The sequence below is a fragment of the Ranitomeya imitator genome, chromosome 6 (assembly GCF_032444005.1).
Source record: "Ranitomeya imitator isolate aRanImi1 chromosome 6, aRanImi1.pri, whole genome shotgun sequence".
NCBI lineage: Eukaryota > Metazoa > Chordata > Amphibia > Anura > Dendrobatidae > Ranitomeya > Ranitomeya imitator.
The window spans coordinates 401,102,191-401,117,622 of record NC_091287.1 but is presented as its reverse complement, the minus strand read 5'-3'; the positions used below and the strand labels follow the sequence as shown (position 1 = coordinate 401,117,622).

The window sequence follows — 15,432 nt, the reverse complement described above, 5'->3', positions numbered from 1 at the left end:
CACTTTGAATGTGCTGTCTATAATTTGACTCTATCCTTGTTTTGTTGAAAATAACTGGACATACATAAGAAACCGGGCAATATATCTTTATAGAAATAACACTTCTGCACTCTTTGTGTATTTCTATCAGTTTTATTCAGGCATTTATAACACAACATGTTTGATATTGGTAATTTGATTCTGGGAACACATTTTAAGTTACTGCTGCACATGTATTACTGTTTTTCTTGTTTTTTGTGTAAAATTTCGTTGTTGGCTTACAAAGACATTTCTTTGAGAAATGTGTAGCATAACCAATTACCCATCACGGCCACTAGATGGCAGAATATCATATTAATTATTCTGGGATAACATTTCTCTTTGGGCATTTCTATCAGTTTTATTTATGCTTTTATAACACAACATGTCTGCTATTGTTAATTTGATTCGGGGATAACACATGTTTATAAAAATAACGCTATAGCAAGCGGTAATGTCAAATTCTGAAAATAGCCATTTTATATTGAATTACTAACATTTTTCTATTTTAGCGCTGACACAGCCACATATATTATTCCAGCTTTCTTTAATTCTGCATTATTTTATCACATGATGAAAATAGTCATTTTATATTGAATTACTGCAGCTCGCGGCGCGTTACCACTGGTCTCGTTTCTCAATTAATTTCCCAGCTGACGACGCTATCTATAATTCTGCGTATACCTTAGGCGTGTATTTACATGACAGTGTAATTATTTCTCACAATAAAACAACAGCTCAAATTTTAAGTTAGCTAACAGCATAATGATGACAAATGCATCTTTGCGGAATCTGATAACGACACGCTGAACAAAGGACGGAGCCTGACAAATACACACAACACACAACACGCACATATTATGAAAAATGACAACCATTGTATGTGATTTAAAAAACTTTAGTTAGATTTATCAGGGGTGATTTAGTTTGAAAGCACGCAGCTCCTCGGTAATGTCATGTGTTGGACACGCATTTAACAGTCTTTCATATGTATCGCAGAAAGATTTTAGTTCCATCTGTGCGAGTTTGCTTTGAGCGTACTGCGCAGACATGTCAGTAAACATTTTGACATGGTCAGCATCCCACGAAGGACGACCTGTGTAAGGTGTATGTACAGCAACTTTCTGCTTTCTACCTACACGGCGTCGGGATACGGTTCGTTTCTTTAGAGGTAATACAGGGGCAAAAACGCTAGAAAAGTCTGCAAGAGCAGTATCTGCAGATTGCACAGTCTGGCACACAGGTATATTGAGGGGCTCTGTGGGTGACCACAGACCCTCGGAGAGCTGCTCAATTTCTCTGTTTTCAGGCGTAACTTGGGGTATGGCGCCTGTGCTATTGGCGGGCCGTGTTATGCGGGGCCGAGCGTTCGGCGCTGCACGTTTCTCTCTTGAAACGTTCGTATATTTCTGATGTGAAATCTTGGGGCTTGGATTCCCGGGTTGTTTTGGTGCAGCGTAGCATTCATCACGATCCACAACACAGATGGGCGAGAGAGATGTTGTTCGCACCGCCGTATTAGCTCTTTGTGGTTGATTCTCTTCAGTGTCGTAATTACGCCAGTGCAAAACTCGTTGTTGAAGAGGCGACGTATCTAAAAGAAAAGATACAAGTGGCGGGTAGCCGCGAAACGGCGCAAAATTGGAAAAGCTAAACGGCGACGCATAGCTATGATCATACGTAATATTTGAAAAGTTAATGGGGACAGGTAGCCATGAAATCATTGTAACAATATTTACATAAACCTGTATAGAGCAGTCCAGATATATACTTACAAGTATGAAGCGGGAATTGTCCCACATCAGCTCCTGGTTTAACGGGAGGCGCAATGCTCAAACTCGCAGAGGCGGGAATATTCTCTTTTTCAAGCTGTATTTTCCGGGCAACTAGATTAGCGGGTGTAAGTAAAAATATAACGATTAGCGAACACAGAATTGATTTTCTACACAAAACTGCAGCGGTGAGAAGAATATATATATATTCAAAAATGAATTTTCTGACAGTTAGCTAGCAGCTGTAAGTAAATATGAGTATTACACAAAAGTGAGAATCGACTGTATTTCAAGTGAACAGATACCTTTTCTATTCTTGAAACATCGGTGTAACGAGTTGCCGCGTCTTTTAGGCGCATCGGGTTTCGCTGAAGTTGCAGGGTTCTTGACATCTATGATCTCCACGTCTGAACCCAGCGTATCGCGTGGTTCGGGAACACACCAGTTTTCAGCCATAGCGTCAGATGTCTCCGTGTCAGTATCTGTATGAGAAATTGCGCGTAGTTCGTGTTTACATACAAAGGATTAAAGCAACTGATATAGTATAATATAGTTTTACGGTATAAACATATTTGCGGTGTAAATTAATATAGCAAGACTTATGCCGCTATATATTAATAATTCAGTATTATATTGACGGCTACCGCTATTATTTGTTTTATTAATTTAATCATATATTTATTATGCCATAATTTGTGTAATACAATAGTTAAATGTCTGTTGTACTGTAGTGGGACAGTCAGCTGTATTTATCCTGAGTGTCAGAAAGCAACTCAGGTGTTAACACCCAGAAACACACCCAGTTACGCCACATCACACGCCTTCTGTTAACACCCAGAACACAGTCATACATGCAATTAATGCATGTATTAACTCGGTATTATACGCGTATAATGTACAGAGTATTGACTCATTCTGATTGTGTCATTATATTATAAGTAAATTATATTAATTATATATTCATGCATTCTTTCTTATTTAAGAGCCGTGTATGTCGCCCGATTGGCGCAATAATTTCATAACGCAGAATTATGCGCGCATTGAAGCCGTGGCGCCGATAGCCGATAATGGGCCTGCTCTTCATCTCATCATGGGTAATTAGGAGCACCTTTTTGCTTTTAGATAGGGAAAAATGTCATTGTAACACGGTACAAAGATATTTATCTTTCATGTATCACATGTAAGAAAGCTAAATATATATATATATATATATATTATCTATGTTAATATATACTGTTTATGGCGTAAAACTATAGCATCTATTAACTATTGTATTACACAAATTATGGCATAATAAATATATGATTAAATTAATAAAACAAATAATAGCGGTAGCCGTCAATATAATACTGAATTATTAATATATAGCGGCATAAGTCTTGCTATATTAATTTACACCGCAAATATGTTTATACCGTAAAACTATATTATACTATATCAGTTGCTTTAATCCTTTGTATGTAAACACGAACTACGCGCAATTTCTCATACAGATACTGACACGGAGACATCTGACGCTATGGCTGAAAACTGGTGTGTTCCCGAACCACGCGATACGCTGGGTTCAGACGTGGAGATCATAGATGTCAAGAACCCTGCAACTTCAGCGAAACCCGATGCGCCTAAAAGACGCGGCAACTCGTTACACCGATGTTTCAAGAATAGAAAAGGTATCTGTTCACTTGAAATACAGTCGATTCTCACTTTTGTGTAATACTCATATTTACTTACAGCTGCTAGCTAACTGTCAGAAAATTCATTTTTGAATATATATATATTCTTCTCACCGCTGCAGTTTTGTGTAGAAAATCAATTCTGTGTTCGCTAATCGTTATATTTTTACTTACACCCGCTAATCTAGTTGCCCGGAAAATACAGCTTGAAAAAGAGAATATTCCCGCCTCTGCGAGTTTGAGCATTGCGCCTCCCGTTAAACCAGGAGCTGATGTGGGACAATTCCCGCTTCATACTTGTAAGTATATATCTGGACTGCTCTATACAGGTTTATGTAAATATTGTTACAATGATTTCATGGCTACCTGTCCCCATTAACTTTTCAAATATTACGTATGATCATAGCTATGCGTCGCCGTTTAGCTTTTCCAATTTTGCGCCGTTTCGCGGCTAACCGCCACTTGTATCTTTTCTTTTAGATACGTCGCCTCTTCAACAACGAGTTTTGCACTGGCGTAATTACGACACTGAAGAGAATCAACCACAAAGAGCTAATACGGCGGTGCGAACAACATCTCTCTCGCCCATCTGTGTTGTGGATCGTGATGAATGCTACGCTGCACCAAAACAACCCGGGAATCCAAGCCCCAAGATTTCACATCAGAAATATACGAACGTTTCAAGAGAGAAACGTGCAGCGCCGAACGCTCGGCCCCGCATAACACGGCCCGCCAATAGCACAGGCGCCATACCCCAAGTTACGCCTGAAAACAGAGAAATTGAGCAGCTCTCCGAGGGTCTGTGGTCACCCACAGAGCCCCTCAATATACCTGTGTGCCAGACTGTGCAATCTGCAGATACTGCTCTTGCAGACTTTTCTAGCGTTTTTGCCCCTGTATTACCTCTAAAGAAACGAACCGTATCCCGACGCCGTGTAGGTAGAAAGCAGAAAGTTGCTGTACATACACCTTACACAGGTCGTCCTTCGTGGGATGCTGACCATGTCAAAATGTTTACTGACATGTCTGCGCAGTACGCTCAAAGCAAACTCGCACAGATGGAACTAAAATCTTTCTGCGATACATATGAAAGACTGTTAAATGCGTGTCCAACACATGACATTACCGAGGAGCTGCGTGCTTTCAAACTAAATCACCCCTGATAAATCTAACTAAAGTTTTTTAAATCACATACAATGGTTGTCATTTTTCATAATATGTGCGTGTTGTGTGTTGTGTGTATTTGTCAGGCTCCGTCCTTTGTTCAGCGTGTCGTTATCAGATTCCGCAAAGATGCATTTGTCATCATTATGCTGTTAGCTAACTTAAAATTTGAGCTGTTGTTTTATTGTGAGAAATAATTACACTGTCATGTAAATACACGCCTAAGGTATACGCAGAATTATAGATAGCGTCGTCAGCTGGGAAATTAATTGAGAAACGAGACCAGTGGTAACGCGCCGCGAGCTGCAGTAATTCAATATAAAATGACTATTTTCATCATGTGATAAAATAATGCAGAATTAAAGAAAGCTGGAATAATATATGTGGCTGTGTCAGCGCTAAAATAGAAAAATGTTAGTAATTCAATATAAAATGGCTATTTTCAGAATTTGACATTACCGCTTGCTATAGCGTTATTTTTATAAACATGTGTTATCCCCGAATCAAATTAACAATAGCAGACATGTTGTGTTATAAAAGCATAAATAAAACTGATAGAAATGCCCAAAGAGAAATGTTATCCCAGAATAATTAATATGATATTCTGCCATCTAGTGGCCGTGATGGGTAATTGGTTATGCTACACATTTCTCAAAGAAATGTCTTTGTAAGCCAACAACGAAATTTTACACAAAAAACAAGAAAAACAGTAATACATGTGCAGCAGTAACTTAAAATGTGTTCCCAGAATCAAATTACCAATATCAAACATGTTGTGTTATAAATGCCTGAATAAAACTGATAGAAATACACAAAGAGTGCAGAAGTGTTATTTCTATAAAGATATATTGCCCGGTTTCTTATGTATGTCCAGTTATTTTCAACAAAACAAGGATAGAGTCAAATTATAGACAGCACATTCAAAGTGCATAAAGATAATAACATAAATAAGTCCTAAATGTCTATTTCTTGTGTGTGTGTGTGTGTGTGTGGGTTCTGTGTGTTTGTTGTGTGTGGTTCTGTGTTGTGTGCGTGTGTGTGTGTGTGTGTGTTTGTGCCTGTCTGACCGCGATTTTACACAAAAATATTAAAAGTCTGTATATGTTAGATGTCTTTGTATAAAAAGGAGTCAAATTATAGGCAGCACAGGCTCCTGTAAAATTAATAGGCACAAAGAGAAATGTTATCCCAGAATAATTAATATGATATTCTGCCATCTAGTGGCCGTGATGGGTAATTGGTTATGCTACACATTTCTCAAAGAAATGTCTTTGTAAACCAACAACGAAATTTTACACAAAAAACAAGAAAAACAGTAATACATGTGCAGCAGTAACTTAAAATGTGTTCCCAGAATCAAATTACCAATATCAAACATGTTGTGTTATAAATGCCTGAATAAAACTGATAGAAATACACAAAGAGTGCAGAAGTGTTATTTCTATAAAGATATATTGCCCGGTTTCTTATGTATGTCCAGTTATTTTCAACAAAACAAGGATAGAGTCAAATTATAGACAGCACATTCAAAGTGCATAAAGATAATAACATAAATAAGTCCTAAATGTCTATTTCTTGTGTGTGTGTGTGTGTGTGTGTGTGTGTGGGTTCTGTGTGTTTGTTGTGTGTGGTTCTGTGTTGTGTGCGTGTGTGTGTGTGTGTGTGTGTTTGTGCCTGTCTGACCGCGATTTTACACAAAAATATTAAAAGTCTGTATATGTTAGATGTCTTTGTATAAAAAGGAGTCAAATTATAGGCAGCACAGGCTCCTGTAAAATTAATAGTGTAAAATTAATATGTGCTAAAATAATGTAGAATTAATGAAAGCTGTAATAATATATGGGAATGTGTCACTTTTATATTCGTATAAAACACAACGCTTCTTACATGACAATCAAACAACAAAAACAAATGAAATGTGTTATAAACCATGTGTAAAATAAATACACGACTAGGCTATATTTATAAACATGTGTTACCCCAGAATCAAGGCCATGAAATGTGTTATAAACCATGTGTAAAATAAATACACGACTAGGCTATATTTATAAACATGTGTTACCCCAGAATCAAGGCCACAATAACTTTTCTTTAAGCCGCTGACCCGCAGTTGGAACTAAAATCTTTCTGCGATACATATGAAAGACTGTTAAATGCGTGTGGGGCGAAGAAATATGTGTTACATGCGTAGTGAATTGCAAATATATTCTGAAGTGTATGGCATTTTGAGAAATGTGTGCGTGTTGTGTGCTGTGTGTATTTGTGTGTGTGTGTGAGTTCTGTATGTGTTGCGTGTTCTTTACAGAACCATAAACTTATAATAGCACAATGTTGATGCCGACAGCCGCGCACAGATGTATTTTTGCATTATTTCACAGTGCCTGATGAGTACCGGATGCATGGTTGGTTGAGAAGCGCCCGTGGGTGCAGAAGTGTTTGTGGCCCGCATATTAATAAAGTACAAAAAATCCCTGACCTATGTGGTCAGCATATTAATAAAGTGCAAAAACATGATAACATAAGTCCTAAATGACTAATAACCGCATATTAATAAAGTGCAAAAACATGATAACATAAGTCCTAAATGCCTAATAATCGCATATTAATCATAAATAAGTTCTAAATGTCTATTTCTTGTGTGTTGTATGTTAATAAAGTGCAAAAATCACTGGCGACAGGTCTCAGCCCATAAAGAAAAAGAAGCGCCTACTAAAACAGGCCGGCGGGTTTATCGGTCCTCTTTTAGCTTTTGCAATCCCAATAATAACAAGCCTGATCGCCGGAAGATAATGGAGCATACAACGAAAATGTATCTAGTCCCCAAACAGGAGCTAGACAAACTAAGACCCGGTACTACAGATAACATACGCGACAGTGTTATTCGGCGCCTTGATGGTGAGATTAGCGACATTTTACAGCGTCGTGACATTCCCGATGATGTGAAAATTAAAATGTATAGCGCTGTGCTACAACGCTACTTGGTACATACGAGGCACAGCTCAAGAGAAGTAACGGCTTTAAATCTCGTTAGCCCTCCTGATCCTGGTCAGCAGCAATTGCCAAATACCGACTCTGATAAAAATCATGAGATCGCTGAAATTGTCGGCCATATAAACCAAAGATATAAAAAGAATGCTGAATTTTTACTAAACAGGCTGCTGCAGAATAAAAATGTCACAGCATGGAATAATAATGCTGAATTTATTTTCAAAGGATCCGTAATACCAGGGTCTAACTTACTGGATTTGGTACGTAGTACAACGCAGAGTCATGCTCTGAACAGTAGAAATTTACCGCCGGGTTGGGATTCATTTATGCAGGCTATGGCAGAGCTAAATATGCCGTCTACAGTTGTGGGTAACCCCGCTACTAGGAAGCTTTTAGATGAATTAAAAATTACCAACAGTGAGACACGCTCTGTATCTACACCGCTGAAGTTAGCGGCGTCACCCCGTACAATTCAATCTTTACATTCCCCGTCATTAGGTACCACACGTGGAACTTTGCTACCTAAAAAAAGGTCTCTACCGCTGCTACAAACCATGTGGCTCACGATGTAAAGAATGTACTGGATAAATGCTGTACACGCCTTGTAACGCTATATTAATTATTTTGTAAGAAGTGTAATTGATCATTGTACTGTTACTGTACTGTCATATTACTGTATTGTAATGTTTTTACTTTTTATATTCTGTAAGAATTTTTTATAGTGTTGAAATGTCTTTGAGATGCTGTTTTATCGTGAGAAATAAATCTTTTAAATTTTTTTTACAATATCGTGTCTTTGGTTTTTATTCGTATAAAACACGCCGCTTCTTACTTGTATTGTAACATTGGGTCATATTATAACTTGTGTTGTGACATTGGTGCATATCTCTTCTGTGTATATAAGGCAGCCACAAGGATAAAACCTGCTACAATGTGAATAAACACAGCTTGCAATGGCCTCAGTAGATAACAAATAACCTCAGATGCCATCTTCAGGACACAATAACTTTTCTGTTTGTGGAAATAAACATTTATGGGGTACGCAAATACAACAACAATTGCTTGACCTAGGTGTTATGAACCTCTGAACCGCAGTTAACCTAATTTAGATAATGTTCACCATTTAGTTAGTGTTCACCATTTACAAAAACAAATAGACAGCTTTAAGTTCTCCACTATATGAATACACTGCAAATACCCACAGCAGATTCTCTGTTTGGGAAAATAAACATTTAGTTAATGTTCACCATAGTGTTCAGTAGAGACACATATAAACAGCTTTAAGTTCTCCACTATATGAATACACTGTGAATAAAACAAAAGCTTACAGAATCAAACTCGGGGATACGTATAAAATCTATTATAAACAAATGAGAAAGGTGTTATAAACCACGTGTAAAATAAATACACGACTAGGCTATAATTATAAACATGTGTTATTCCACAAAATACGGGAATAATATCAAAACTACAACAAATTAAACTATATTAAACTATATCAAAAGGGGAAATCAAACAAGGAGGGACAGCTGGATACCAGCCGTCAAACAAGGGGAGGGGAGGGGTTACACACTTTGATACACTTTGATAGGGGCGGGGCACCTGTCAGATTGAGTTTGACGAAACCACCCGCTTATACACTACTCAGGTGCTTCACAAATTGATCTGTAAAAATGAAAAAGTACTTTTTTTTTTTTCACAAAAAATTTTTTTCGCCTCAATTTTTTCATTTTCACATGGGCAATAGGATAAAATGGATCGTAAAAATTGTTGGGCAATTTCTCCCGAGTACGCCGATACCTCACATGTGGGGGTAAACCACTGTTTGGCCACATGGTAAGGCTCGGAAGGGAAGGAGCGCCATATGACTTTTTGAATGGAAAATTAGCTCCAATTGTTAGCGGACACCATGTCGCGTTTGGAGAGCCCCTGTGTGCCTAAATATTGGAGCTCCCCCACAAGTGACCCCATTTTGGAAACTAGACCCCCCAAGGAACTTATCTAGATGCATATTGAGCACTTTAAACCCCCAGGTGCTTCACAGAAGTTCATAACGCAGAGCCATGAAAATAAAAAATACTTTCTTTCCTCAAAAATTATATTTTAGCCTGGAATTTCCTATTTTGCCAAGGGTAATAGGACAAACTGGACAACAACATTTGGGGTCCAATTTCTCCTGAGTTCGCTGATACCCCATATGTGGGGGTAAACCACTGTTTTGGCGCACGGCAGGGCTCGGAAGGGAAGGCACGCCATTTGGCTTTTTAAATGGAAAATTAGCTCCAATCATTAGCGGACACCATGTCGCGTTTGGAGAGCCCCTGTGTGCCTAAACATTGCAGATCCCCCACAAATGACCACATTTTGAAAACTAGACCCCCAAAGGAACTAATCTAGATGTGTGGTGAGCACTTTGAACCCCCAAGTGCTTCACAGAAGTTTATAACGCAGAACCATGAAAATTAAAAAAAAAAATTATTTTCTCAAAAATGATTTTTTAGCCCGCAATTTTTTATTTTCCCAAGGGTAACAGGAGAAATTTGACCCCAAAAGTTGTTGTACAGTTTCTCCTGAGTACGCTGATACCCCATATGTGGGGGTAAACCACTGTTTGGGCACACGTCGGGGTTTGGAAGGGAAGTAGTGATGTTTTGAAATGCAGACTTTGATGGAATGCTCTGCGGGCGTCACGTTGCGTTTGCAGAGCCCCTGATGTGGCTAAACAGTAGAAATCCCCCACAAGTGACCCCATTTTGGAAACTAGACCCCCAAAGGAACTTATCTAGATACGTGGTGAGCACTTTGAACCCCCAAGTGCTTCACAGACGTTTACAATGCAGAGCCGTGAAAATAAAAAATAATTTTTCTTTCCTCAAAAATGATGTTTTAGCAAGCAATTTTTTATTTTCACAAGGGTAACAGGAGAAATTGGACCCCAATAATTGTTGCGCAGTTTGTCCTGAGTATGCTGGTACCCCATATGTGAGGGTAAACCACTGTTTGGGCACACGTCGGGGCTCGGAAGTGAGGGAGCACCATTTGACTTTTTGAACACAAGCTTGGCTGGAATCAATGGTGGCGCCATGTTGCGTTTGGAGACCCCTGATGTGCCTAAACAGTGAAAACCCCTCAATTCTACCTCCAACACTAACCCCAACACACCCCTAACCCTAATCCCAACTGCAGCCATAACCCTAATCACAACTCTAACCACAACCCTAATTCCAACCCTAACCCTAAGGCTATGTGCCCACGTTGCGGATTCGTGTGAGATTTTTCCGCACCATTTTTGAAAAATCCGTGGGTAAAAGGCACTGCGTTTTACCTGCGGATTTACAGTGTTTTTTTGTGCGGATTTCACCTGCGGATTCCTATTGAGGAACAGGTGTAAAACGCTGTGGAATCCGCACAAAGAATTTACATGCTGCGGAAAATACAACGCAGCGTTTCCGCACTGTATTTTCCGCACTATGGGCACAGCGAATTTGGTTTTCCATAGGTTTACTTGGTACTGTAAACCTGATGGAACACTGCTGCGAATCCGCAGCGGCCAATCCGTGTGCACATAGCCTAATTCTAAAGGTATGTGCACACACTGCGGAAAACGCTGCGGATCCGCAGCAGTTTCCCATGAGTTTACAGTTCAATGTAAACCTATGGGAAACAAAAATCTCTGTACACATGCTGCGGAAAAACTGCACTGAAACGCAGGGGTTTACATTCCGCAGCATGTCGCTTCTTTCTGCGGATTCCGAAGTGGTTTTACAACTGCTCCAATAGTAAACCGCAGTTGTAAAACCGCAGTGAAATGCGCAGAAAAACCGCGATAAATCCGCAGCGGTTTAGCACTGCGGATTTATCAAATCCGCTGCGGAAAAATCCGCAGAGGACCAGAATACGTGTGCACATACCGAAACCCTAACCCTAGCCCTAATCTTAGTGGAAGAAAAGAAAAAATGTCTTTATTTTATTATTGTCCCTACCTATGGGGGTGACAAGGGGGGGGGGGGGGTCATTTAGTATTTTTTTTTATTTTGATCACTGTGAGGTTTTATCACAGTGATCAAAATGCACCCGCCATTTTGGAAGATGGCGGCACCAAGGAAAGAAGACGGACGGACCCTGGGAGGCTCGGTAAGTATGATGGGGTGGGGGGTGGGGGGGATCGGAGCATGGGGGGTGGATCGCAGTGCGGGGGGGTGGATCGCAGTGCGGGGGGTGGATCGGAGTGCGGGGGTGGATCGGAGCACGGGGGTGGGATTGGAGCACGGGGGGAGCGGACAGGAGGACGGGGGAGCGGACCACAGATCTGAGGGCTGGGGGGGGCGATCGGTGGGTTGGGGTGGGGGCACATTAGTGTTTCCAGCCATGGCCGATGATATTGCAGCATCGGCCATGGCTGGATTGTAATATTTCACCAGTTTTTTAGGTGAAATATTACAAATCGCTCTGATTGGCTGATTGGTTTCACTTTCAACAGCCAATCAGAGCGATTGTAGCCATGGGGGGGTGAAGCCACCCCCCCTGGGCCAAAGTACAACTCCTCCTGTCCCTGCAGGCCGGGTGAAATTACAGTTAACCCTTTCACCCGGCCTGCAGGAGCCCAATCCGGCCATGACGCATATGCTGCGTCACAGGTCGGATTGGCACAGGTTTTCATGACGCATACGGTGCGTCAAAGGTCGGGAAGGGGTTAAACATGAAAAAAAAGGATTTTTCATATCTTCTCTCTAGCGAACGCTGCTGGAAAGAAGATATGAATGGCGGCTTCAGCGCTTACTTGTAGCACTGTCTCCTGCACGGTCCGTGTGGTACCCAGTTGGCACACGGGCGGCACACGGCTGCTGCACGTGTGCCACACTGATGTTCACGGTAACCACACGGACACGGATAATTCCGGTACCGATTTTTCAGGTACCGGAATTATCTGGACGTGTGAGACTGGCCTAAGTGAGCATTTCTGCTACACACAGGCAATCTGATCGTCGCCTGTGTGTAGCAGAACTGATCAGACAACTGCAGCTTCTAGTCTCACATGGAAACTATTGAAGCAAGCAAAAAGTAAAAAAAAAAGTTCATAAAGTAAAAAAAAAAATATAAACATTCAAATCACCACCCCCCTTTCTCCCCATTCAAAAAAAATAAAATAAATGATAATTACTTACGGGTAATTTGATTTTCCAGATCCATGACAGCACTGTTACATGAGAGATGGTCCCGCCCCCAAGAACAGGAAACCTGCAGAGGAGATAAAAGATGGGGGCGGCACCTCTCTCCTCATTTTGTTTACAGAGAATGAACGCCCTCCCCTGAGTTTATCTCAGGGGGGTCGCATGAGAACACAGCCCCCTTTAACATGTTCATCTATTGGTGGTTTATGGTAAACATGAAAGGGTTAATTTTGGGTTTTCTTCCAAGTAAGCTGTGCAAGGCACGAGCAGGTTTTAACCGGTTTATACAGGTTCTCCTTCTGTGTGCTTCCCGCAATTTTTAAGCAATTTGATTGGTTATCTGATTTTGTGCGGGAAGAATTGTTTGTATATAAACAGCTGTTTGTGGACCGTTTCATCAGTCGACCTCAGGAAGATCTGAAGACCTGAAGACGTCAGATGGAAGCATTGATGGAGCAGCTGAGGAGGAGGGCCGAAGAGGAGGGCGGCGCTGAGTGGCTACAAAGCTGCCTGGCTATAAAACCTGCTATATTACCTACCTCCGCTCCGGAGGTTATCGCAGCTTGTGGTCCTCGGTCTCCGCTCTCTCCCAGTGTCCATCCAGAGTCTCCGGCACCTCAACGTTCTTCACGCAGCTCCACAAGGAATCGCCAGCCGAGGAGATCCTTCTCGCCGCCGCCATCTTCGTCAGCTGACCGGACTCGTGATACCCGGAACAGGAAGCCGTCGCGTCTGAACTCTCGCAGCCCCCTGCGCGACTCTGCCGGTTATCATCAAGCGACGCCCCCGACGTCATCTTCCACGGCCGCTTCCGCCATAGGTCACAGAGGAAGCCGGCCGGCAAGCGGAGGACACGTCGGCGGGTATCCATCTAGCCATCACACCCATAAAAGAGGTGCATTGGCCCAGGGAATGCCGGCGCCTGAACCGCAACAAATGAAGAAAACAGCTGCAAGAAAACCGAGTGCCACTTGCGCTGCGGCGGCCGTCTGGAGATCTGCATCACCTGGCTCGGATGAAGAGCAGGAGTTCCCCTTGCGGCAGCATTCGCCCTCTGATACGGGCTTGAGTGCTTCTGCTCCCACAGGCCAGGACGACATCAGACCAGAGAGGGGTGAGATTTTAAATGTGCCCCTGTCTGTCCCCCCTTTTGAGCTAAAATCTATGGTAAAAGACATCATTAACGAATATCTATCTAAAGGGCCTCCTCAGAATTTTTCCGCACCTGCTACACAATGTGTTGCAGGTAGGGTTAATCTTGTACAAAAGCCAGGTCTACCTGAGGTATTGTTAAAAGAGTCCCTCACATGTGAATTGTCACCACTTGGATTCCATCTTAGCTCTGCGTTAAAAGAGCAAATATGGAATAGGGAGTATGTTGATTTATTCTCATTACTGCCATCTGTCAAGGAACAACAGCATAGATATGAGAGGAAGGATGAAACGGAGGATAAAAGGAAGTATTCTCAGGTTAAGTCGTTTAACAATTGGCTTCAAGCCTTTTCTATCTATGCTGCAGTTCTAGGAGAAAAATTCCCTAACATTTGTTCAGGCCTTTTTCAGCATTTGGATTCTATTTTAGAAGCCTATAGGAATTTTGGGGGCATGGCTTGGCTCATCTACGATGAATCTTTCAGGCAAAAGCTAGCCATGCATCCCGATTTATCCTGGGGCAAGAAGGACATAGGGCTTTGGATTAACTTGATGTTGCCCCAAAAATTTTCTTCATTTAGACAGGGAGTGGCTGCTCCTGCTAAAAATGGAGTCTGCTTTGCATTTAATGAAGGCAATTGTAAATGGGCCCTTAATTACCGTTTTCGACATGAATGCTCTTTTTGCGGTAACAGCCATCCCATGTCTAAATGCTATAAAAAACAATTGCAATCTGGTCAGCAGGCCCTTAGGGAATCTATTCCAAAGGGCCCAGACTCCGGTGAAATTGCAAAACATGGTGCCGTGGCTAGAGGTATTTCCAGATCGGGAGATTAGCTCACTGATTTTTAATGGTTTTTACTATGGATTTTTTGTTCCACAGTTTAAAGGGGTTGGTTGCTCTTTGGTTCGGAACTTACCATCTGCTTCCGATTTTCCTTTAATTGTGAAAAAAAAAATCTTTAAGGAAGTTGAGGCGGGTAGGGCAGCTGGCCCCTTTAATTCTCCCCTCTTTGTGAATTTTAGGATCTCCCCTCTTGGGGTGGTTCCTAAGAAAGAGCAAGGCTCCTTTCGATTGATACACCATTTGTCGTATCCGAAAGGGGCGTCGCTTAATGATTAAGTTGACTCATCTTTATGCTCCGTTAGGTATTCTTCTTTTGATGAAGCTTTGGAACTATTACAAAAATTTGGTTCTAACGCTTTGATGGCTAAATCAGACATAAAATCGGCCTTTAGACTCTTGCCAGTTAACCCAGATGGGTTCAATTCCCTCGGTTTTTGTTTTAATAATAAAATTATTTTTTGACAAATGCCTCCCTATGGGTTTTTCGTTATGTTATTATTTTGAGTCATTTTCCTCATTTTTGCATTGGGTGGTCCAATTTTCCCTTTCAAATGGTGGGGTTCTTCACTACTTAGACGACTTCTTATTTATTGGCCCGGGTAGTTCAGATATCTGTAGTTCCCTTCTGGATAGGTTCCTTAAAATTT

The 15,432-nt window shown here is 41.3% G+C and overlaps 2 protein-coding genes across 2 annotated transcripts; one reads left to right on the top strand and one right to left on the bottom strand.

Moving 5' to 3' along the window:
- Positions 1–560: 560 nt before the first annotated feature.
- Positions 561–2,266, bottom strand: LOC138641435 (uncharacterized). The gene is made up of 3 exons (XM_069728956.1): positions 2,096–2,266; positions 1,794–1,904; positions 561–1,612 (listed from the first exon to the last, which is right to left on the bottom strand). Exons 1-3 carry the CDS (start codon positions 2,244–2,246, stop codon positions 930–932), a joined length of 945 nt encoding a protein of 314 aa, XP_069585057.1. The 5' UTR covers positions 2,247–2,266; the 3' UTR covers positions 561–929.
- A 1,033-nt stretch (positions 2,267–3,299) lies between these two features.
- Positions 3,300–4,995, top strand: LOC138641434 (uncharacterized). Its single transcript, XM_069728955.1, has 3 exons — positions 3,300–3,460; positions 3,652–3,762; positions 3,944–4,995. The coding sequence occupies exons 1-3, from the start codon at positions 3,310–3,312 to the stop codon at positions 4,624–4,626; spliced, it is 945 nt and encodes a 314-aa protein (XP_069585056.1). The 5' UTR covers positions 3,300–3,309; the 3' UTR covers positions 4,627–4,995.
- The last annotated feature ends 10,437 nt before the right edge of the window (positions 4,996–15,432 follow it).